This window comes from Garra rufa, chromosome 10 (assembly GCF_049309525.1).
Source record: "Garra rufa chromosome 10, GarRuf1.0, whole genome shotgun sequence".
NCBI lineage: Eukaryota > Metazoa > Chordata > Actinopteri > Cypriniformes > Cyprinidae > Garra > Garra rufa.
This window is the reverse complement of record NC_133370.1, coordinates 23,355,940-23,380,109: the sequence shown is the minus strand read 5'-3', so window position 1 is coordinate 23,380,109 and position 24,170 is coordinate 23,355,940. Positions and strand designations below refer to the sequence as shown.

General features: G+C 35.9%; 2 protein-coding genes across 3 annotated transcripts in view; one reads left to right on the top strand and one right to left on the bottom strand.

The window, feature by feature from the left end:
• Positions 1-1,865: 1,865 nt before the first annotated feature.
• Positions 1,866-13,089, top strand: dnajb6a (DnaJ heat shock protein family (Hsp40) member B6a). 2 transcript variants are annotated; one of them, XM_073848840.1, is made up of 10 exons: positions 1,866-1,980; positions 3,990-4,079; positions 5,913-6,022; positions 6,600-6,656; positions 7,970-8,083; positions 8,201-8,371; positions 9,513-9,711; positions 10,907-10,977; positions 12,580-12,708; positions 12,796-13,089. In XM_073848840.1, the coding sequence occupies exons 2-10, from the start codon at positions 4,012-4,014 to the stop codon at positions 12,861-12,863; spliced, it is 987 nt and encodes a 328-aa protein (XP_073704941.1). In that variant the 5' UTR covers positions 1,866-1,980; positions 3,990-4,011; the 3' UTR covers positions 12,864-13,089. The 2 variants fall into 2 exon arrangements, with proteins under 2 accessions (XP_073704941.1, XP_073704942.1); XM_073848841.1 differs by having other exon boundaries at positions 1,914-1,980; positions 3,994-4,079.
• A 138-nt stretch (positions 13,090-13,227) lies between these two features.
• Positions 13,228-24,170, bottom strand: part of trpa1a (transient receptor potential cation channel, subfamily A, member 1a) — a 21,160-nt gene continuing 10,217 nt past the window's right edge. The window contains exons 14-27 of the mRNA XM_073849402.1: positions 24,148-24,167; positions 23,987-24,077; positions 23,844-23,903; positions 23,676-23,774; positions 23,522-23,592; positions 23,289-23,442; positions 23,111-23,200; positions 17,436-17,605; positions 17,197-17,326; positions 16,080-16,262; positions 15,898-15,966; positions 15,711-15,815; positions 15,317-15,426; positions 13,228-14,901 (exon numbers count right to left, since the gene is read on the bottom strand). Of these exons, the coding sequence (XP_073705503.1) occupies positions 14,685-14,901; positions 15,317-15,426; positions 15,711-15,815; positions 15,898-15,966; positions 16,080-16,262; positions 17,197-17,326; positions 17,436-17,605; positions 23,111-23,200; positions 23,289-23,442; positions 23,522-23,592; positions 23,676-23,774; positions 23,844-23,903; positions 23,987-24,077; positions 24,148-24,167 (1,569 nt within the window). The 3' untranslated portion in view covers positions 13,228-14,684. The remainder of the gene's footprint in view (positions 14,902-15,316; positions 15,427-15,710; positions 15,816-15,897; positions 15,967-16,079; positions 16,263-17,196; positions 17,327-17,435; positions 17,606-23,110; positions 23,201-23,288; positions 23,443-23,521; positions 23,593-23,675; positions 23,775-23,843; positions 23,904-23,986; positions 24,078-24,147; positions 24,168-24,170) is intronic.

The following is a 24,170-nucleotide window of genomic DNA, read 5'->3' as shown; positions in this document are numbered from 1 at the left end:
ATGGTTTAATTCACCATTTCTATGTTTTGTGGTCAGTTACCCGGATGCGTGGAAATATTGGAGATAGTCGGATGTAAACAACAGCATGGTTAATGTACTACTGAATACATTGTTCTGTTGATTTATGCTGTCTAAACCACGGAAAAAACGCGCAATATTTTGACAAATTAAAGTTAATAGGTGGTAAAGATAAATACAAGCAGTATTAAAAAAAGATATTAGCCTAATATTTCACCTACCTGACCGGAAATGATAAGAACAAACTCGAATGTTGTCAAGATTCTTGCCCTGGAAATCCTGCTTCAGTTTGGCCAACCACAAACGCCTTCGACACTCTTTGCACTCTTCTCCTTGATTTGTTTTAACCTTTGGGAGTTTGTAGTAGCCTACTTCAAATGTTTTTTTCTGGTCCGACTGTTTAATACAGCCCAAAACATGACAATAACTCTGCTGAAAATAAACAGCTAAAACCAGCCTAGGCTGGTTGGCTGGTCTTAGCTGGTTTAAGCTGGAAGTGGCTGGTTTTAGCTGGTCTCCCAGCCTGACCAGGCTGGTTTTAGCTGGTGGTTTCCCAGCCTTCTGACCAGCTAAAACCAGCCAACCAGCCAAGGTAGCTTGTTTTAGCTTGTTTTTTCACCAGGGACTGACCATTTTCAGCCAATTTTGCGAATTTCGTTCAGTTCAGTGGCATATGTTTACATTCTGTGCCGCCAATATGACCAATTGATGAAGCATCATGAAAACACTCTATAAATTGTTTGTTTAAATCAGTCATTTATGTGGTTTTAGACACATACTACTTTATATTTTGCTGTTGTTTGCGAAACTATTAAATATAAAAGGCATTTGAAAACAGCCAAATAAGATAAATTCATTATACAACCCTGCTGAAAACACCAGCTAAAACCAGCCTGGGCTGGTTGGCTGGTTTAAGCTGGAAGTAGCTGGTTTGCTGGTTTTAGCTGGTGGTCTCCCAGCCTGCCCAGCCTGGGAAAGTGGCCAAAACCCCTCTAAACCCAGTCTGCTGACCAGCGATGACCAGCTAAACCAGGCTGGTTGACCAGCTAAAACCAGCCAACCAGCCTAGGCTGGTTTTAGCTGTTTTTTTTTCAGCAGGGAACATTTCTGAATAATATTTTAACATTACCTTGTCCTAACAAAAAGGGGATAGGCTACGTATGTGACCCTGGACCACAAAACCAGTTTTAAGTAGCACGGGTATATTTGTAGCAATAGCCAAAAATACATTGTAAATGTAAAATGATCGATTTTTTATGCCAAAATCATTAAGTAAAGATCATTTTCCATTAAGATATTTTGTAAATTTCCTACAGTAAATATAACAAAACTGAATTTTTGAATAGTAATATGCATGGCTAAGAACTTAATTTTCTCAATATTTTGATTTTTCTTGGACTGTCAGATTCCAGATTTTAAAATAGTATCTCGGCCAAATAATAGTATCCTTACAAACCATACATCATGGAAAGCTTATTCAGCTTTCAAATGATGTATAAATTTAAACTTAAAAAAATGGCCCTTATGACTGGTTTTGTGGTCCAGGGTCACATATTATACGACCGCCATAAACGTGTCCGCATCTAAAGAAGCAGCAGTCCTCATGCGTGGCTACTTGATGAACAGCTTAATGCTATGGTAAATACAGCAATTCTAACAGCCAACTTTTTTTCATTTAGCAGACGAAAACGCACAGAGCCGACTATTTTACGACTTCATAAAGCAGCTGTCAAACTTGTCCACTAAAATGATTGATTTCCTCAGAAACACTGAAACCAAAGGCGCGAATGTTTTGAATACCTCAAACAGGACGTGACGTCAAATCTAGCGAAAACCTCCCTAGAAGATTCGTGTTATTTCCGGACGCTTCGTTGCTTGTCACATCAGCTCGATACAGCGTCCCACAGACAGAGATTAGCGGACCAAATACAGAGCAGCTGCCTTTGGCAGTTAAAACACAAGGTAGGTTAAGCGTTAAATACGTCTCCAGGTTTACGTTAGGGATTTGCTTTATGAGATAAATAATAACAAATCCTGCTTGCCATCTTATAGCATTGTGGCTAGCTGGCTAGCTCATCTAAAAGATGCCAAGGTTGCCAGGTCGATAATGAATAACAGCAAATGATATCGCTATTCCGATGTTTTGGTTTGCTGAAAGTGTGGTAAAAAGGGGTAAGCTTTTAATTAGTTAGGAAGAAGGTATTAATGGGATTTATTAATAGTATCGTTGTTCGCTGGCCAGCTTGTTGACATAGAGAAGCTTTAAAGAGACATGAACATCCTTCATGTTCTTCCAAATCTGCGTGTTTTTCTTTCTTCTGCCAAACACAGAAAATATATTTATCAGAATGACAGCCTCAGTCATCACTTTGAATGCGTCTTTTGTCTATGAAATGAAAGTGTGGTTACAAAGACTGTCATTCTAGACATTCAAGACATTTTTTGTTCCACTGAAGAATGTAAGTCATACAGGTTTGGAACAACATGAATTTTCTTTTTTGTGTGAACTATGCCTCTGCTGCTTTTATCCAGTGTGCTTTTGTGGCCATCTATTTGCACTGCACCAAAAATCATTCCTTATATTCATAACTGTATGTTTTATCATATTGTTTAATAGGGTAATCACAACATGACATCCATAACACATCTCTGTCTGTTAATTTGCACTTGTCCTTCTCTACCAACAGTCAAAATATTATGTGTTTTGTGAAAACAAATCCAGCATGATATGAAGTTAGTGCCCCAAGGTGTTTGCCACATAAATGAGAGCTGAGCTTGATTCTGGGTCATTGATGGACAAAATAGAGGCATCACATGCTTTCGGCTTGGTTTCGAAATGAAAACAGCCTGTTAGTATCAGGCAATAAGGAAATGTGACCAGCCCACAGGGTGATTTCAATTAGTCACACATCAAAACAGATTGAGAACTACTTTATTATTTGCATAGGCTCATGCAGATGACAGACTTTTTTTTTTTTTTACAGAACATGTTCAATCACACGTAATGAGTAATGTTTTTGATATATATTACTGAGAGATAAAAAAATAAAAAAGCAGAATACAAATCTATGTTTCCTGTAGCAAGCTGTGTGTCAGATTTCAGTTGCTATTTATTTTCCTAATATCACCATGTCATGTGTAAATGTAAATAGTAAATGAAAGTCCCTGGTTGAGATTCAGAAAGCACCTGTTATTAGCTCCACAGTCAGTCGTTGGCTATTTAAGCTGATCTGGACTTTCTCTTTGTTTATAACATATATTACAAATGAATAAAGGTTTCAGTTTCACATTTGCTGTGGTAAAGAAATTTAAGCATTTGAAATTTGTTTATGGATTTCTTTTATGGCCTGTAAATTATGAAATAGATGAGATTATATGGAGCTCACACTCGAGGAGGAAAAAACACATCGGTTTTATTTAGAGGCCTAAACTGAGCAAAAATATGCAGACTGGTGCAGATTTTATTTATATGGCCAAATAGAAGAATGAAGTTCTGTTAGCTTGTAATGTATATCAATTGATACTGTGTGTCTCCCAATAATATTTCTTAGTAATATGATATTTAATTTATTAGTTTTATGATCAAAGCTTTAAAATTATTACAGTATGATTGTGCACAACAGAAGTTTTTATCATGGTGAAATATTAGAGCCTGAAATTCATGCATCAAATGATAGATTACTATATGTGACCCTGGACCACAAAACCTTAAAAGTCTTAAGTAGCATGCCGCACGGGTATATTTGTAGCAATAGCCAAAATACATTGTATGGGTCAAAATTATCAATTTTTCTTTCACTAACAAACCATACATTAATGGAAAGCTTATTTATTCAACTTTTCAAATGATGTATAAATCTCAATTTCAGAAAGTTTAAAAATTGGTTTTGTGGTGCAGGGTCACATATAGTTTAGTGCCTGCAGATATGTGCTAATAATAATTATTTTGTCATTTATCCCCTTTTTGACAGCCAGCAATTGAAGTTGGTGGCCATGGGTGACGACTATTACAGGACTCTAGGGGTGCAGAGAAATGCATCTCCAGATGACATCAAAAAAGCGTAAGCTTCATCTTTGGTTTCAGTTAGTTCTCTTAATATCCCTAACAATGCATGCTTTTCAAAATTTAACAGTAATTCAGATGTAAAAATAGTAGCACTAATGACTTTTTAAATTGTTTTTTAATTATTATTTTGTACTGTTCTCTGAGGTCTACTTATAATCGTATCAAGATTTTACATCACAAAAAATTATTTAGAAGACTATAGACCATTTCTGTCCTGTTTTAACCCCCCTCACCAGAATGGTATGTTTGAATAGACATGGCGGATTGTAGACTCGGAAGTAAACAGCCACTGCTATGATTGGCTAATAATTGTGTATGTTTGACAGCCTACATCCTTCATTTATGGACACTGCTGTGATTTAGGTTAAAGGGTTACTCCACCCCAAAATGAAAATTTTGTCATTAATCTCACTTACCCCCATTGTCATTCCAAATAGGACTGCACGATATTGGGAAAAAATTACATTGCGATATATTTTTTTTCCTGCGACATATATTGCGATGTGTACAAATTCATTTATGTTCATCAGGTGTTTTGAACTGCTTAAAAATCAAATAATAATTCAAAAATAATTGGGATAATTTTGTAAGCATTTTCAAAGAATAAAAAAATTTAAAAGTATAATCAAAACCTTGAAAAAGCTTATTTTGAGTTGTTTCATAAACAGTTTGACTCACCTTATTCACTGTCAATTCAGGCAAATCAAGGCTCTAATATGTTATGAAATTAATAATGAATGTTGCTTTTACCCTGATGAAAGGGAGCTCATTTTGAGAATGAAAAGAGGACACTTCATTATCACATTAAGGAATTAACATGAGTGACAAAATAAGTAATTTAACATTTTATTCAACAACTTCTTTTTTGAAAACAGATTAGTAAATATATTTTGTCACAAAATTTGAAAAAAAAAAAAAAGTCAAGATTCTTTTTTTTTTTTTTTTTTTTTTTTTTTAGTTTTGCATACTTTGTATAAGTGTTGTTCATCAGCTAACAAAAAAGATTCAACTTTTCAACAACTCTATAAAAAATTGGCTTCTTTCTCAGAACTGCTGCATAAATTAAATATAAATATTCAAATACACCAATTTGGTGCTTCTGTATGCATTAATTTACTCATTGAAGCGGTTGTTGCTGCATAATATTCCACTTGTGCCTTGCATTTGTTGTACAGCTCTGGGAACACATAATTAAAACAGATACTCACACTTGTGAGTGCAACATTACTGTCAGATTCAATATAATCGGCACTTCATCGTCTTAGTTTCAGTCTTTCTGAAAATCCTGTGTCAGATTGTGCCTTGTTTATAAACAGACAAGTGGTAAAATCAAGTGGACAAAGTTCCAAGTTCTTACTGATGTGGTCTTCTGGATCTTCATCCACTCTTTACTAATGTTGGGATCAGAAGGAAGATGATGTAAAGACTGTGTTTTTCCACAACTTGGCACTGCACAGCATCTTTATGTCTTTGGAGCAATCCTTATCATTTATTCATTTGCCTCTCTTATTTACACTACATATGTAAATGAGTGGGCGGGGCTAAACGGGCAGTGATGTAGAAGCAGTCGTTGATCTTCTTTTTTCGGAGTCGGTGTTTACCCATAAAGTGGCCCATTCCACAACCTGTCATTTGGCAGATTGGCTTCAATATAAGTTGTTTTTAAACTAATGAGAAAGTTTTGAGTTCTGAAACTTACAGGATGTTTTTTATAGTATAATGTCCTCTTACATTTCAAAAGATGAAGGGAAGTTCATGACCCCTTTAAAAATTGTATACTGCCTGTCTTTGCTCATTTATCACTGGTCATGGTGTATTTCCCTCATAGGTACAGGAAACTAGCCCTCAAGTGGCATCCAGATAAGAATCCAGATAACAAGGACGAGGCAGAAAGGATGTTTAAGGAGCTTTCAGAAGCTTATGAAGTCCTTTCAGATGGTAAGTCCTAACATAATAAATTTTAAAAAGATATCAAAATAAATATGCTTGTTTATGGCATTTCACTTAAAATATTTTTTAATTTTTTTTCTCATGGCCAGTGAAAACTTAATATGTAAACCTTTCTAAAGGCTAGTAGTAACAATAACAAATTTTTAAATGGCCATATCAGGGGAGCTATAGATTCTCAATGTTTTTTGTATTTAGCCAAACGTGGCACAGCTGATTACACACACTCTCACTGCATTGTCAAAATAGCATGCTTAAGTCTTATCAGCCTTGTACAGACTCTGCACTTTAGAGACACTCCTTCATAAGGAGGTGGTGTGTTCAGTGTTTGTATCCACTGCTCTTTATGATGGATTTTTTTTTTTTTCTTTTTTTTTTCGAAATCCAAAAAATGAATGAGATGGTACTGCACCCACTTTTTCTGGTGCGATTCGGGGCTGGTGCATGAGTCAAATAATTCATTTTTGACAGCTGCTTGCAAAAAAATCTATTTATGTTAGTATTTTTGGCTTACTATGAGTTCATTAACAAAATGTGGATGATTAACTCTTTGTTTGCTCTCCTTCAGCGGACAAAAGGAACGTATATGATCGATATGGAAAGGAAGGCTTAACTCCAGGTGGAGGTAAATTATATTCTACAATGTTCCTTCCTACAGTGTATTTTAATAATATGTGACCCGTACTGGCAAAATAAGTTGGAATGCGCACAGTCTAATTTTGAGCTACAGGTAAAAGAAGTTAAAATATAAGTTTTGGTCGAATTTTCACAAAAATTAGTTAATTAAGCCCTCTTCTAGCAATCCCAATGCTCAAAATTGTAATTAAACATCTAAAATGATCTTTATTTTTTACATTTTATGAGAGGGAGTACCTCTTTCTCTGCTCACTTCTGGATGACTGCTGCTGCTTCTCACCACAAGTTGTAGGTCTGCTGTTGCAAAGTGCAGCATTTATAGTAAATATGTGACCCTGGACCACAAAACCAGTCATAAGTAGCACGGGTATATTTGTAGCAATAGCCAACAATACATTTTGTGGGTCAAAATGATCTTTTCTTTTATTATTATTATTATTTTTCTTTTATGCCAAAAATCATTATCATATTAAGCAAAGTTTCATGAAGATATTTTGTGAATTTCGTACTGTAAATATATTAAAACCTGTATTTTGATTAGTAATATGCATTGCTAAGAACTTAATTTGGACGACTTTAAAGGCAATTTTCTTAGTATTTAGTTTTTTGCACCCTCAGATTTCAGACTTTCACATAGTTGTATCTCGGCCAAATATTGTCCTATCCTAACAAACCACACAATGTAGAGGGTCACATATAAAGTACATTATAGCGAAATATGTCTTGGCGAGATTCAAATAACCTAATCTGTTATGTCTTACATGAACGTTTAGTTAATGGTTGGGGAAAAATCTGATTTGTAACATTATGTTAGATCCATGCATTACAGTAGGTCTTAATATAATATAGATCTGACTCAATGTTAATCAAACAATAAAAGAAAAGACAGAATCACTTGCTGCCATGATTAAACTACTGTTTATCTGCATCTTTGTTATTTTTTTATAATAGAGATAAAATAAAAATAGCGATATTGTGATAAATAATATAGTAATTGTTTTTAAGAAAAGAATTGGAGGAAAATATGCTACGTTGCTTGGTGATTTAACTCGATATTTCTCAAAATCAGATGACTGACTCTATCGCCTTCAAACGACAAGTCATATATCATTTTGAAGGTATTTTAATGGAAAATGTGAAAATAAAAAGAACTCATTTTTCAAAATGTGCTCATTCCATTGCCAGCACGGGCCCTAATTAATCCCTATTTTGGAATAAATATATATATGTATATAAATAAAATGCCAATATGATGTCAAAAAGCTATGTTTGACCCTGTCACTTTTTTCACCATTTGCACAGGAGGAGGAAGAGGGCACTTTAATAATGACCACTTTGGTGGATTCACATTCCGCAATCCAGAGGATGTTTTCAGGGAATTCTTTGGTGGACAAGATCCTTTTGCAGATTTCTTTGGTGAGTTTACAGTGTTTATTTGTGTGCATTCATTGGAGACAGAAGACAAGAAGCACAGCGCTGGAAAGGGGCGGAGCTACGCAAGGTCTATAAATGCTGCATTCTTTACATTTTTAGCTAGAGATCCATTTGACGATGACTTCTTTGGTGGTGCTCGGCGGCACCACCACCACCACCACCACCACCAGCAGCAGCGGGGCATGAGCAGGAGCCGGACAGGAGGGTCCTTCTTCGGGGGCTTTGGGGGATTCCCACCTTTTGGGGCAGGATTTTCATCTTTTGATGCAGGTCAGATGTTACAAATATGATTGTGCTTCATTTCAAATCTTTTCAATTGTGCAAACACAAGCTGCTCAAAATAAAGGCCAAAACTAACCTGAAACTTTTACATGAAGTCAAACATGATATGATGTCTTTTTATAGGCTTAGGCCATAAATATTAGTGGGGTGTGCGATGGTGTTCTGAATATTTTTTTTTTTTTTTTTATGAATCAAATGTAAATTCATGTCCCAGGTACATTTTTTTTTTGGTTAAACATTACTTGCTTTATAAGCAAAAAAAAATTAAATACTATTTTATATTTTTACATTAACAATGTAATTAACATTCAGTTTGTATAAGCCAAGTATGAATCTAATCAAGTTGGTGTTTTTAAGCACTTTACATTTATTCCAAAATAATAACTGGAGGCAATTACTATTTAAACAATTTATTTTAATTGTGAACTTATGTTCAGCTGTTCTTTTTATTAGTTAACATTTAACTATTTTTTTAATTTTTCAGACCATACGTCATAAAAAGCTCTGTAAATATTGCTCATAGACATAGAGATTTAATTTAAATTACACCAAGTTGATTACTCACTAAAAAATCCCACAGATCAAGTTTTCATGCCATTTTTGTCTCATTTTATAATAACAAAGTGGTTAATCTACCCATTAACACCATTAAATTGTTCATTCAGACTGATTTGCGAACGCAGAACACGCATAAACATAAGAGGCTGGATTTATTGCATGAACCAATCACAGCCGAACATAACCAGTCATATCCAATCATTTTCACCATTCATTCTCAATTACCCCCCACCAAACTCATGGAACGCTTTAGGGGGTCTGTTAAAACTCAGTGGCCTCAGGGGAGGCAAGAGGGACGTCGACTTCCGCTGTAACTTTACCTGCTTGTGTCGCTATTGGACAGTGTTTCTTTAGAAAAACAAGTGATTTATACACATTTTATTGTTATATGTTGTAATATTGGCATTGTTTTATTTTTCTACAATTTTTTTTTCATCCAATATTTTGAGGAGGCACTTGCCTCCATTGCCTACTTGGAGGTATATGTTTACATCCATGAGCATCAGGATGTTTAGTTGCCATAGTGTTTGTTTGTTTCTTAATTTTTAATTAAATTTTTTTATTTTGTTAGGTTTCTCCCCCTTTGGGCATATGGGAGGAGGTGGCGGATTTACTTCTTTCTCTTCGACTTCATTTGGTGGTGGTGGTGGCGGAGGCGGAGGCGGAGGCGGAGGCGGAGGCGGAGGTGGAGGCGGCGGAGGCATGGGCAGCTTCCGCTCTGTGTCAACCTCCACTAAATTCATCAATGGCAGGAAAATCACTACAAAAAGGTAGGCATCTTTCCAGAGTTGTAATTTATCCATCTTATTTTTAATGGGTAAGTGTGGCATCATCTGGTTGCATCTGCTTCTGTAGCACACGATGTATTCAAAACAAAATGAACAGAGGGCAAACGTGGTGCAATGGGGAGGTAAAGTGCCTTTTATGAGCTCTTTGTGAGTTTGCAGGTGGTGAAAATAAAATCTTATACACTCAACAATGAGCGCGCTTAGTCCAGCAGATGGCTAGGTCTATTCGATTTAAAGCAATGCTGAGCAGGCCGATCAATGAATGGATACTTTGGTCTTATACACTCTCAGTACCACTTTAAGACCAAAGTATACTTCGGCCGTCCGACCATGAAGTATACCTGGGCTGTTAAGGGTGTGTTCACACTTGTAGTTTGGTTCATTTGGTCCGGACCAAGAAGGAAAACAATACATTTGGTTCTGGTTCGCTTGGCGTTTACACTGGCATTTTTAACAGCGAACCTAAAGATACCGAACCTTAAGGCATAGTGATACATTCACAACCTGATTGGTCAGGTTGAATGACGTAAGCCTATATTTTGTGACTGAAATCACCAAACACTGCAAACAAAATAAAAAGGCGCACATACTTAATGCCATCTACTGGACTAAGCGCGGTCATTGTTGTGTGTATATGATTTTATTTTCACCACAAAGAGCTCATAAAAGGCCCATTACCTACCCATTATTCTACGTTTGCCCTTTGCTTACTTTGTTTTAGATACACCGCTTGTTTCCTTTGTGAAATCATGTTCACACTTACTCAAATGAACCAAAATTAACAGAGCAATCGCACCAGAGTTCGTTTTAATCGAACCAAACATGACAAGTAAAACGCACCTTTTACAAAATATACGTCACTCAACCCGACCAATCATGTTGTGAATGTATCACTATGCCTTTAGATTCTTTATCTTTTGGTTCGCTGTTAAAAATGGCAGTGTGAACACTAAGCGAACCAGGACCAAGTGCATCATTTTCCTTTTTGGTCCGGACCAAATGAACCAAACGAACTGAACTACAAGTGTGAACACGCCCTAAGTTCCAAAATAAGGTGGAAAGTTTGAGATATAAAAAGCAACGTCAAACCAACTGCATAAGCAAGACAGCCTGAAACAACATTTTTAAATGTTTCCTTCCTGTAATTCATAGATGTGCAATTTATTTGTTTGTATAGAATCGTCGAGAATGGACAGGAACGTGTAGAAGTGGAAGAAGACGGACAGTTAAAATCTCTAACCATAAATGGTAAGGAACAACTGCTGCGATTGGAACACAAGTAAGATAATGGAGCCCTTTCAGCACAAACTTGAGCTCAAACAATGTTAGTACTGTCGTTCAGATGTCTGTACATTGCGGTTTTTTTTTTGGCTTGTTTGTAGTTTTTTTTTCCCTTTTTCATTTTTAGACTGTTGTTTCCGAACAATTTTTTCGTTTATATATATTTATAAATGGGGACTGTCAGTATTTTGCGCAGGATACATGTCATTTTACTTGTATTTGGGACCATAATGTGAGATTCGTTTTTTTTTTTTTTTTTTTTTGTTGCTGTTGTTGTTTTTTCCGCGAGCACTTTGTGTTGCTGTGTCCTCATGAATGCACACTGCATTTTGAATAGTGCTTTGGGCTGAAAAGAGAGAGGATTGTGCATTGTGCATGACTTTACCAACTGTGTGGAGTGTGGAATTGGAGTACCTAACTTACTGTTCAAACCTTATGGCAACTTGTCTAATTCATTTGTTAAACATATTTGTAAATGCTGGTAGAGTGCTAGATTCATTGTACTGATATGCAATTTTTTATTATTTTTAATTAATGAAAATGTTCTTTTTCCCCCACTTATTGTTGCATGTAAGACAACAAATGTTGTTTATAGTTGTAATGTTATTACTTAAATAACCTGATGCGAATTGGAGTTAATAATTTAACTGATTTATGACCATTCAAGAACCTTTGTGTACTTTGTAAAATAATTTGAACCTAAATAAATGAGTTTCATCCTTTTTGGGGATGTGGCAGCTTTGCAGTCTATGTAGTTTTGCTTTAACTGAGAGTGATCTTTTTTTTTTTTTTTTTTCAAACCAAATCATTACAGGGGCGTGATGCATCTTAAACTTGCTTAAACTAACAATGCTTTGAACTTTGAAACCTATTTTGTTATAAAAAGAGTAAAGTAATCTTTTTACCTCAACTCAAGTTATGATCAATTAATACTGATCATTATTAATGTTTGAAGTATATTGAAACCAGAAACATAATACAGACAGTGGGCAGTTTCTCGGAAAGTGGTAACTTCCTTAATATGCCGTTAACAAATACTCTATGATAGTTACAGATTAAAGTAATGTAGATTGATATGAAACTGTATGGACAGAATTTCTAATCATTTTAATGTAGCTTAATAAGATGTGATGCACTATGGTGTGTTTTAAATTATTTAAATTATTTTAACAATAGCAATTACTGAAACAATGTCTCAAACTATTGTTAAACTCTTATAAATAAAGGTATCTTATTCTCTGTTCTGCAGATTAACATTTGTTTGCCTTTTAATGTCTTTGGTCAATACCTTCCAACTCTGCCAAGTGAAGCTGGCTGCAGTGCTACCAAAATGCATGGCTAACAAAACTAACAAGCTTTGTGACCTTATGCTCTCTAAATGCATTTCTATCTCTGGATGTCAGAGGTATAGTATGCATCACGCAGAACTATCATCAGCAAAACAGTTTGGTAAAACTGGTAATATAAAGTACAGTTGGTACAATCTTTCTAAATTAAAGGCAGATATTAATACACTCATTAAAATAGTGCACTCCCCCCTTCTAAACTAAACCAAACCCCTCTCTCTAGGAAAAGCCCAGGAGGTAGGCATGCTGGAGGGTCACAGACAGAGGAAGGAGCTCCCTGACTCCTCTTCCTCCTCCTCACAAGCAAGGCAGTCAGCTCAGAGAGAGGAGCAAAATAAAACCACAGGCAAAGGTCAGAAGCCTATTTCATATTTCGTGTGAGATTCCTGCAGCTCAAACAATGATCCTTGTGATACTTAAAAGTTATGTATCTCAACAGAGCAAACTGGACTCAAGAGGAAGAGAATGACGGTGAAGGGAGAGACCAAAAAGGCCAAAGAGTCCTAAATTTGTCTTTGCAACTGATAGTCTGACATACTGTAGCTGTGGATATTCTGTATTATGGATGGAAAAAACGCTAGCAATTTTTTTTATTTGTTAAGTTTTTTTTTTGATGCATAGGTCAAATTTATTATTTTAAGTTTTTTATGCCGCTACTAATTGATAACAAATAGTAAATCGCCTGCTCTGAAGAACTGTGACTGATACAGAAATAAAAAACAATGAAAATGAATAGTTTTAAGCGCACGTGATCACAATTTATTAATGAACAAACAACCAGTGTACATTTATTTTTTTCTTGCCTTCGGTTGAATTTATGCTCAAACTTTGTAACAGTTAACACATGACATGTAGACACAATGCTTGCTGCTTGGTATTTGGTTTCAGCCTTGATTGTTGTATAGAAGCAAGGTCATACTGAGAAATATTAGCCACACCATCACAGTTTATGAGTAAATGCAGCAACTCTGATAGAGGGAACCCTTGGTATTAAGACTTGTATGGCTTAATATAACGTAAATTATGTCTCTTACTGAAATATGTGGTAGAAAAAAAACCATGAAAGATTTGTTAGTTTTAAAAAACACATTGTTTTATACATATTTTGGACTATGGGGAGTGCCATTATTTATTTATTAACACAAAAAAAATACTGATATGATGCCACATTGTGCAGCTTTTCTTGTAATTTTCAGTCAACGGGCAACAAGAGAAGTGATGTAAGTCTTCACTGCTTTTCCTAGCAATAAGAATAGGAGAAAAGAATGAGAAGATGCCTGTGGACAAATAAAACTTCCTAAAGACCTGCGTCTCTCCACTTCGGCCCTGATGCCTTTGAGGCTTTTAGTAGACCACAGCTACTGAAAGAGCTTACAAATGGCAGAGACAAGAAACGCTACACTGTAAAAAAAATTTTTTTTTGTTGTTTCAACTTAGAGTAATGCTGCGTCCGAAATCGCATACTGCTTCAGTAGGTACTACATTTAAATTCAAACATACTTCATGACCGTTAAAACAGTATGTTCTATATAGTATGAATATGGGTAGTATGAATGGAATTCGGACATACTACATCCGCCGCGTGTCCACTTTCCGCCATTTTTTCGAATAACGGCTCCTCTCCTGGAGCCTGAAGTGTCCATCGGATGCGTACTGCAGAATTCGGGCGGAAGCAGTAGGTCATCCGGGTACTTCTCGCCTACTGTATTTCGAATACTATGAATTCAGACATACTACTCGCCTCACACTGTTTTTCGCGTTCTATATAGTAGGGAAGTATGTGATTTCGGACGCAGCGTAAGTGTTTGTGCTGCCTTAAAATATTAAGTTTTGTGAACTTAAATTGTGAAGTTGACAGGACTTTATAAAACAAGTGCAATAAACACAGTTTAATGAACTCAAATTGTGAAGTTATCTTAACTAAGATGCCATCCTGGCAGGATGTTAACATGCTGATGCTTGTCAGGACGCCACAGAGTTTCTCAGCATGGATTTCACTTGATATCTAGGGGCGTTTAGACTCCTTTTGGGGAAAAATCAATGGTACAGCATTTGGTTTAAGCCTACGCTTATATCCATCGCCACCTGTAAGCTTTTCTGTAGCTGTGGTCATTGTGTGGTCCGAATTGTGTATTCCAAGTTGTGTTGAGGTAAAAATATCAACAGGTAGTGACAGTAGCTCACAAAGTGCAACTGTTTTGCATCATCAAAATAATGGCCCCCCAGTAGTCAATTTTCCACTACATATTTAATTAAGAGACATCATTTATGTTATATTAAGCCATACAAGTCTTAATACCCGGGGTTCCCTTTAAAACAATGGCTTGTTCATGACACTTTCATGAATTTGTAGACTCCCTTCTTTCTTGCCGTCACTGCCCTAAGCAGTGGACCCCATTTGCTCCTGGTGAGGAGTTTCTCTTTCAGCTCTTGAAAGACTGGAGGTCCGTCATGTTCTTCAGCCTCTGAGCTGATCTCCATCTTCTGCACTATTAGTTTTAGCAGGTTGTGTTGCTTTTCCATGCTCTCTGACATCTCCTTCATTCTGAGAAATTTTACAGCACATGGTCAGACATGAAGGTCTATAGACCTTTGTCGGGTTAGATGCCATGTTGAGTTTAACATAGATGCAAACAATGGCACACAAAGTATTAAAGGGATAGTTCTCCAACCAAAAAACAACATTCTGTCACTAATTACTCACCCTCATGTCGTTCCAAACCCGTAAGACCTTTATTTGTCTTGTCATTTTATCAACAGAACAATCAGTATGTTGTTAAACAACAGTACAGTCCATTAAACGCACTATACTTCTGTCCCTCACAACCTCAATTTAATTCCTGTTAAAAATTAAACACAGTGCTACCCTGCCTAAGGTTTATTGGATTTAATTCAGAACTTGATTAACTTAAATTTGGCTATAAATCAAGTTTTTTTTTTTTTTGTCAGATTGGTGTTACCTGTATTTCTGCTTGGTTAGCTCCCGTTCCAGTGGAGTCAACTGGTGGATGGTAGGACTGAGACGGGTCCTGGACTTCGCCACCTCATTCCCATAGAAAAACCATCTTTTCTGTTCACAAGCACATCAAATCTGTTTTAACAGCTGGTGGAAAGTGCATTGAAAGTTTTTAAATATTAAAAATGCTTTGTAGAGCTCTTCGCAAAGCTCTAATATGAGTTCATAGTTACTGAATTGCCTTTTGTTTGCAAAGTACTTGTAAAATATGTTTGTTGAATTTGCTGGGGTTATTGGAAAGCATTTATTGTTTTACCATCTACTGCACAACTATCAAAGTGTGCTTGCCCTTTGAAACCTGAACATTATCTTATCATTGTCATTTTGGTTTATCAGACCTTTCCACTGAAGCATCTGTTTGGGAATTCTTTGATGGTGACCTGGTCCACCCGCTTCATAAACCAATACGGAAGCCGCTCCTCCAGATTGGTGTGGAGTTCAATCTGAGAACAAACCATTTGTTTCTTAGGAATACTTATTCTTCTATTATAAGGACAGAGTATCAGAGTGTTGGTGTTGAATTACCTGCATTGCAATCCTCTTTAAACATGCATTTGTCTGAACCTCTGCAATGTCACCCACAGCCAAACCAATCTAAACTCAAAATACAGGAGTTTGATATGTAATCCAGCATAGAGGACTGTTCTTATATTATATTTGTATTATATATTATATTTAATTCAGATGCTGTTTTCCTTAGGACTTACCAGAAGGTTCATGAGAAGAATAGGCACAAGTAAGACAAACCAAACAAAGATTGCCATTGTCAAAAGGGGGAAAGGAAGGTCTCCTTGCAGGAAGGGTTTCAGGAAATTGTCCTGGTAGTTGAGTTCTCCAACCATCATGACAAAGGTCTGCAGCAGTGACAGGAACATCCTTCCAAAATGTTGCTGTAAAATAAGTGTATATTTTTAACTTGGTGTATAAAATGAAAACATCACAGCTAGTATTCCAAAGTGTCCATGATTTGTAATATTGCTCTTTATTAAAGGATTAGTTCACTTCCAGAATAAAGATGTCCCAATAATTTATTCACCCCCATGCCATCCAAAATGTTCATGTCTGTCTTTCTTCAGTTAAAAAGAAATTAAGGCCTTTGAGGAAAACATTCCAGGATTTTTCTCCATATAATGGACTTTAATGGGAGCCAAATAGTCGAAGGTCCAAATTGCAGTTTTAATCCAGCTTCAATCTAGCAAAGCGATCTGTCATGTTCCTGAAAAAAAAACGTTCATACTTCTTTAACCACAATTTGTCTTGCATTACGTAGTCAGGTTGGAAAGGTCACGCACGATGAAGGTGGAACTACTAACCCAGTGTTTACAAAGTGAACGTGCAAAGAAAGTCAAATGCCCTTTACAAATAAAAAGGTCAAACAACAATGTCTGTTTTGAAGTTAGAGAAGAAAATGAGATGGAGTTTTTAGCCCTATCCTACCTTTTTGAACTGAAGTACACAGACGAAGAACTAATCACAAATTATCTTTCCAACTTTATCATGTAATGTGTGAAGTTACCATTGAAGAGCATGTGCAAACGAACATTTGTGGTTAAAAAGTAAATACGTTTTTTTTTTTTGAAAATAACATTGTTTTGCTATATAAGATTCTTATTGCTTGTCTGGAATCGTGTAGAGCCCTTTGAAGCTGCATTAAAACTGCAATTTGAACCTTTAACCCATTGGTCCTGAAATGTTTTTCTCAAAAACTATTTCAAGTGAGGAAAGAAAGACATGAACATCTTGAGGTTAGTAAATTTTAAGGAGATTTTTATTCTGAAAGAGAACTAATCCTTATTATTCATTTAGTAATATTCATACACTCACCTGTTCGATCATCAAGGCATAGAAGGCCAAAGCAAATCCCAATATCAAGTAGAAGAACAGCACAATAATGCTCAGCAGTGTCCGTGAGATCTCCCGAAACATTACCACATATATACCAATCCGTTCAAACCTAAAGACATGAGAGATTACAGGTAATTCCCTAAAAAATGTTATGACATTCTTCTGTTAAATTATTATGCTCTGTGGATATATTAACTGTCATTATAGCAGTTCAGTACCGCTGGAGATAGAGGAGGAGATTCAACCAGGAGGCCAGAGCCGCCAGTGCTCCAGCCTGCCAGTGCCACGAACTCTTCACGTTCATCATCACCGGCACCACGAACACCAGAGAACAGATTGCAGCAGCCCAGTCCATGTAGTTAGACAGATCCCGCAAATAATTCAACCGCTTCCAAATGCAAAACAAAATTTAAATGATTTTGCTTGCCTTAACTTATAGGATGCAAATGTTTTAAAGCTGACAAACTGGTGAGATTGAAGAGTGGCTGTCTGTCAGAGGAGTCAAGAGAAGATGAGCAACCCTTAAAATTATTATATAGAGTGTTTCACGGCACTGACCATAAACAATGCCACCGAACTGAACAAAACTTGCATATTTTGTTGATTTATTGCAGCTGAAAATGGTAAATTATTGTCATGTTTTGGGCTGTAGCCTACTAATCGGTTGGACCAGGAAAATCAAGGGAGAAGAGTGCAAAGAACTGTCTGGGGAACAAAAGGTGTCTATTGGCCAAACCGAACTAGGATTTCTAGGGCAAGAATCTTGACAACATTTGTGTTTGCTCTTAACATTTCCGGTAAGGTAGGTGAAATATTAGGCTAATATTTCGTATATCTTTACCACATATTAACTTTAGTTTGTCAAAATATTTCCTGCTTACTAAGCCTTCTCTATATGGTTTAGTAACTTCCACACGATTTTTCAGTGGTTTGGACGACATAAATTAGCAGAACAATGTATTTGGTACTACATTAACCGGGCAATCCATGCGGTTGGTTACATATCGGCAACATGACTGCGCTTCCGGGTAACTTACCAAATCGTAAGCGCAAACCCTCTATAATATTATTATGTTATGTTATATTATGGCTATTTTTTGCATTATAATTATTAATATTATTTGTATATATTTATTTTATTTTTTTACACTGTAGCCCAGTCGCGTCGCTCTTCTCGTAACTCAACTGACCTATCAGAGTTCATATTCAGATGACGCAGCGTCATTTATTTGCGTCCAAATTGACCTTATGCACGGAGCGTTCTTTAGAACTTCCGCATAACGATAAGCCAGCTCGTAAACTTCCGCTGAAGCTCATTTTATATGTGCTATATATTAGGTGGACACTCTTGAGACTGATCTAGTGCCTCGTTCTTATCAGAAACTGAGAAAAATTATAATTGCAACATTATAAACAATGTTAGCAGCATGAACATTAAGTTTCATATTATTTAACAACATTTAATTTAAATGCGGAGCCTGGTAATCCGTACTCACCATATCTGCATAGTTGTACATTTAAATGCTGACAACACTATCATAACGTGTTTAGGCTAACGTTAGCTAGCGATATTTCTCTTCCAGGACATCTTAATCGTATTTTTGATAATAACTTGCCTTTATAGTCATGAACACATTTTTAAAATCTTGTAATATTTCAAAGCCTTTATTATTTTCTAACTCTACAGCTATGAAATAAAATGTACTTCAAGGACTCACTTTTCATTCATAAAAAAGGCATCGGAAAAAATGACTTCACGGAAAACAACGTCTTTTTGGCTAAAATAATATGGAATTACCCATATACCCAATAGATGGCAGCAGAGGATTATTTATAATGCAGCTGCCTCTCCCTATATTTTTCAAGACGTCTTGCTTTTCCATTTATTATAAAATTACCAGTATAATAAATTGTAGTAATAAATACCACCCTAAAGTATATAGTATAGCAAGTGCAGAAAGTCATAAAGCTCACACACAAACAGCCTATAAGGGTGAATTATTTAAATACTAATATATAGTTCACTACAAATACGTTAAATATTTATGGTATAATAATTAAATAATGCACTCAATATGAATCGATAGGAATTTGAAATATTTTATAAAATTGAATAACTACTTTTAAGTTTTATCTTGAACTGTAAACTCTATTAAATAGCCTACATTTAACCAGCACAAACTTGTTACTGCTGTAGTTTTGTTACTCTGAATTTAGTTTGAATCATTTAAGCTCTTTTTTTTTACATCAGCTTTTGTTTTGTTTTTTAAGTCATTTGTTTGGTCCGGTTATTACAATGACTGCACATATTTAGCCGATTTACTCGCGAATTTTTTTAAACTGGCATTTTATGGAGCTCATATTATGACAAAACTTTTTGAATTTGAATTGTACAAATTTGAATTATTGACAAGTGTCATTTCACAAAACTGAATATTATATGGTATTTAACATAGTTCTGAATTCGATTTTTTAAAACTTGAATATTGAACATTTGAAATTGAACACAACTGAATTTTCAAATCGCAGATTTTCAAATAGACATGTATTTTCAAACAGCAGATTTTTGTTCCGATTTCTAAGACTTCAAATATTCAGTTTTTAAAAATACAACTTCAAGTTTTCAAGATGAAAAAAAAATTCGGAACATCAAATTCAGTGTTCAAAATTCAAAGCGCAGAAATTCAGATCGTACAGAAAGTAGGTCAGAGGTTATGCACAGGGAAGATGATCTACGAAAAGTCGAACGAAGCATTTACTGTGACCGAGAGGGGGCATGTTTGGTTCACTTAGGCTAGTTTTGCCGTGGTCACAACATATTAACTCGTGGGTACGTGATAATACGCCGTGGCCACAAGTTATTATTTCGTGGGAACATCATATTAACTCGTGGGAGTATGCATGTCATGGCAACAAGATCTTTTTGTAAAGATAATGACATGCCGGAATCGCCGCGCGGCTGCTGCCTTCTCTTGTAGTGGAAGCGTTTTGTGCAGTTGAGGCGGTGTTCGCGACGCGGTCACAGTGCGGACGCTGCCGCTCACAAAAAGATTTCAAAAAAATTATCTTTGGCTGCGCCTGCTGCGAAGCGCCGTGTTCGTGGAAGCGGCAGGATTTTGGGTGCAGGAGCAAAACTTGCACTTCGCCTCCCCGCCGCTCCCATTGAAAATAGACACTCGCGACTGCCGCGTCCCGTGTGAAAAGGCCTGAAGTGATTTGTGCTGTTTTGGGAAAGACATTGCTATAGTGGCAAACAACAAGATCACATTTGATTTCATTAAAAATAAACACAACAGAAATGTACTATATGTGTTCTTCTATTTATAATTCATAGTCCCATGAATAGTCTTAATGTCAGGCACATCTCTGTATTTTTTTTTTTTTTTGATTGATCATACTAGGAGAATTCCATTACATGATCTTCGTTTTCAACACTACCGACAAATGTTCTATTTGTTGTTAAAAATCTGGTTAAAGGACATAACATATTTTTATCTCTGGCGGCGCCTGACGCAAAGAGACGTAAGTGGCAGTATTTTGGCTGCAGGAGCACCGCTTGCCTGTTAACGGATCGGTTCTTTATATTTCATATTTGTATATTATTATTATTAAACAGTAGGCTAATACAATAGGCCTAATTTTTATAATAATTATATTAACTGGTTAGGGCTATATTTATGGGCTATATTTATTGTTTTATATGCTTATTTCCCTTTCAGTTCGTGTAGTGCTTTAATTAACTCTCTGTATAATTATGCTAGTATTATTAATATGCTAAAATATTTTGCAAATACTGTAAACGCCTGACAATTATGCCAATTAAGTTTTTACTTTATTAATGTATTTACCCCAGTTTGTGGAAGAGCATGTTGTGTTCATTGTGTTTCAAATGAAACTGCGTGAATGATTTATTCCTTAACTATAAAAATGTAATAGTTTATCAATAAGCCGAAATTAAATATGTTATATTCACCCTTTAATCTGCACTTCCAGTAAAAATTCCTCGTCGGCAAAACTTTCAGAACCTGAGGTCAAGAGATCTCAAGTATGATGCAAAGCTATAGACAACTAACACAACCTTTTATAGCCCGCATACTAATAACAGCCTAGATATGTATGTAGTCTAATTTGTTGGGGAGTCGCTCTCCAAACATCGGGTATTAAAATTGCCTTTGAATACGCGTGCGCGTTTTGCATTCAGTTTCGTTTTACGCAAAGCCGTGTAACTATGTATACACTGCCATCTTGTGGCCACGACATATTATCACGTACCCACGAGTTAATATGATGTTCCCACGAAATAATAACTTGTGGCCACGGCGTATTATCACGTACCCACGAGTTAATATGTTGTGACCACGGCAAAACTAGCCTAAGTGAACCAAACATGCCCCCTCTCGGTCACAGTAAATGCTTCGTTCGACTTTTCGTAGATCATCTACTCTTCCCTGTGCATAACCTCTGACCTACTTTCTGTACGATCTGAATTTCTGCGCTTTGAATTTTGAACACTGAATTTGATGTTCCGAATTTTTTTTCATCTTGAAAACTTGAAGTTGTATTTTTAAAAACTGAATATTTGAAGTCTTAGAAATCGGAACAAAAATCTGCTGTTTGAAAATACATGTCTATTTGAAAATCTGCGATTTGAAAATTCAGTTGTGTTCAATTTCAAATGTTCAATATTCAAGTTTTAAAAAATCGAATTCAGAACTATGTTAAATACCATATAATATTCAGTTTTGTGAAATGACACTTGTCAATAATTCAAATTTGTACAATTCAAATTCAAAAAGTTTTGTCATAATATGAGCTCCATAGCATTTGTCATACTTGAAATGGTATACATGGATACATGGACGATTGGTCCTCTTAGACTTAGACAAACAACTTTTCTTTCGATTGTGAATGGATTATGTAGAGAAAACGAATAAAGTACGCTCATATTAAGGCACGGTACAGTTGACCGGAAATGACTGTCTAAACAAGGAAGTATTTCGTGCATATGGTCAATTCTGAGGAAAAAGGAGTTAACTGTAATTTGCGTCTTTCTGCATAATATAGCCAATAATTATCATAAGGTAACCATTCAAGTTTTAAGTATCACTTTTTTTGCGACAGAAATTGAAAATAAATATTCACATCTTGCCAGATTATTGCGAATCTCAAAACACGTAAATTTGACAGAACACACGTCGACTAAACTAACTTGAGTTTTAATTGTATCATGATGAAGTTCTAAGCACAGGTGAGTAATTGTTAGATAAAATTCATGTTTTAATGTTCATAAATGTTTATATATAGTTCATAATTGTCATTAGTCTGTATACAGTATGACGCTTCAAGATTTGTTACGTTGTTGTGCAGTTTTCACAAAAACTGTGTTGGTGATTTTAGAGATTATAACGCGTTATTAATCAAAAACATATGTGCACGGGATTATTATCGTCAGCAAATGGGCTATATGAAAATAAAATCGGTTCCAAGCAGTTACTGGTTTGATCAGTATCAGTTTACATATGTGACCCTGGGTCACAAAACCGGTCACAAAACCAGTCATAAGGGTATTTTTTTATTTATACATTATCTGAAAGCTGAATAAATGAGCTTTCCATTGATGTATGGTTATGATGTTGTTGTTAGGATTGAACAATATTTGGCCGAGATACAACAGTTTGCAAATCTGGAAAGAAATATTGTGGCTGTATTGTTGGCTATTGCTACAAATATACCCATATTACTTCTGACAGGTTTTGTGGTCCAGGTGGTCACATATTAGACAGATTTCTTCACAGACCGCCACAGTTTAAGACCATTTATTCATTCATTCATTGCTTACTTACTTGGCTACATACAGGTAAGGTTGAAAATATAAAGTGCAGCATATACAAACCTGTTGAGTCATTTGCAGGATCTCTTTCCCAACTGCATACAAATTCATTGCAAGAACCAGGAGCATGCATGTTGTGATCAAATAGGACTGCTGTACAGAAAGAGAAGTTGAGTCATAGTTTTTTCTGTCTTGAACATACTTGACCTCCATTTTTTCAATGAATTGCTTTAGTATATACCTTGTACAGGGACGTGCAGACCATGTTGACTGATGTGACATTTCTTGCGGTGACCAATGTGGGTTTCAGGTTCACAATGAGATACGTTAGAGGAAACACTCCCAGTGCGTACACTGTCATATTGAGCAGATGTGCTTTGATCCCATAGGCATTCCTGTAGAACAAAACATTCTTTAGCTCAGGATGCTGAAACATCAAAAATGACAGATTCAGGTTTCAGCTGTGTAACTCACCATTTCATCTCCAAATATTTCTTGCAGACTGGATGTGTCAGCAAAGTGACACGATTAAAATTCACCATAGCCTGTAGTGGAGACACATTTTCTGAACGTGGCCTTTCACAATTAACACAATTATAACATACTGTATATTTCGGAAAGTACCAACATTTAGTGCACTGAGAGGTTTGTAGGTGTTGTCTTTTTCCAGGCCTGCCTTTTTAAGGTTTTGCAGTGGATGCTGAAGCCACCTGAAGTTGTACTCAATCTGGAGAAAATACAAAATGTTAGTTAAAGAGGTTGTTACTTTAAGCATCTAGTACAAAAGGAAACTTACATAGTAATTGGTGCTGTTCACATCCTCCTCCGATTCCTTAATGCAAGTGTCAAGAAGATGCTGGGGAAATTTGCAGTGCCCTGCTGGTTAGATTGTTAAACCTTTAATTTAAGTGTCAGGTGTAAACAACACTAAAAACTCACTTTAAAAGACTCTGGAAGAAACTCGATCATGTCCATGACAATGCAACGCTTTGATGAGTTCGGTTTGTACGTTGTCATCGCCTCCTCACATCTGTATTCAACAAAGATTTGACAAATTAAGAAAATGGGAAATGCATTTTCTAGAAATTGGCTAAACTGACCTGTCACTCTCGATCACAGTGTT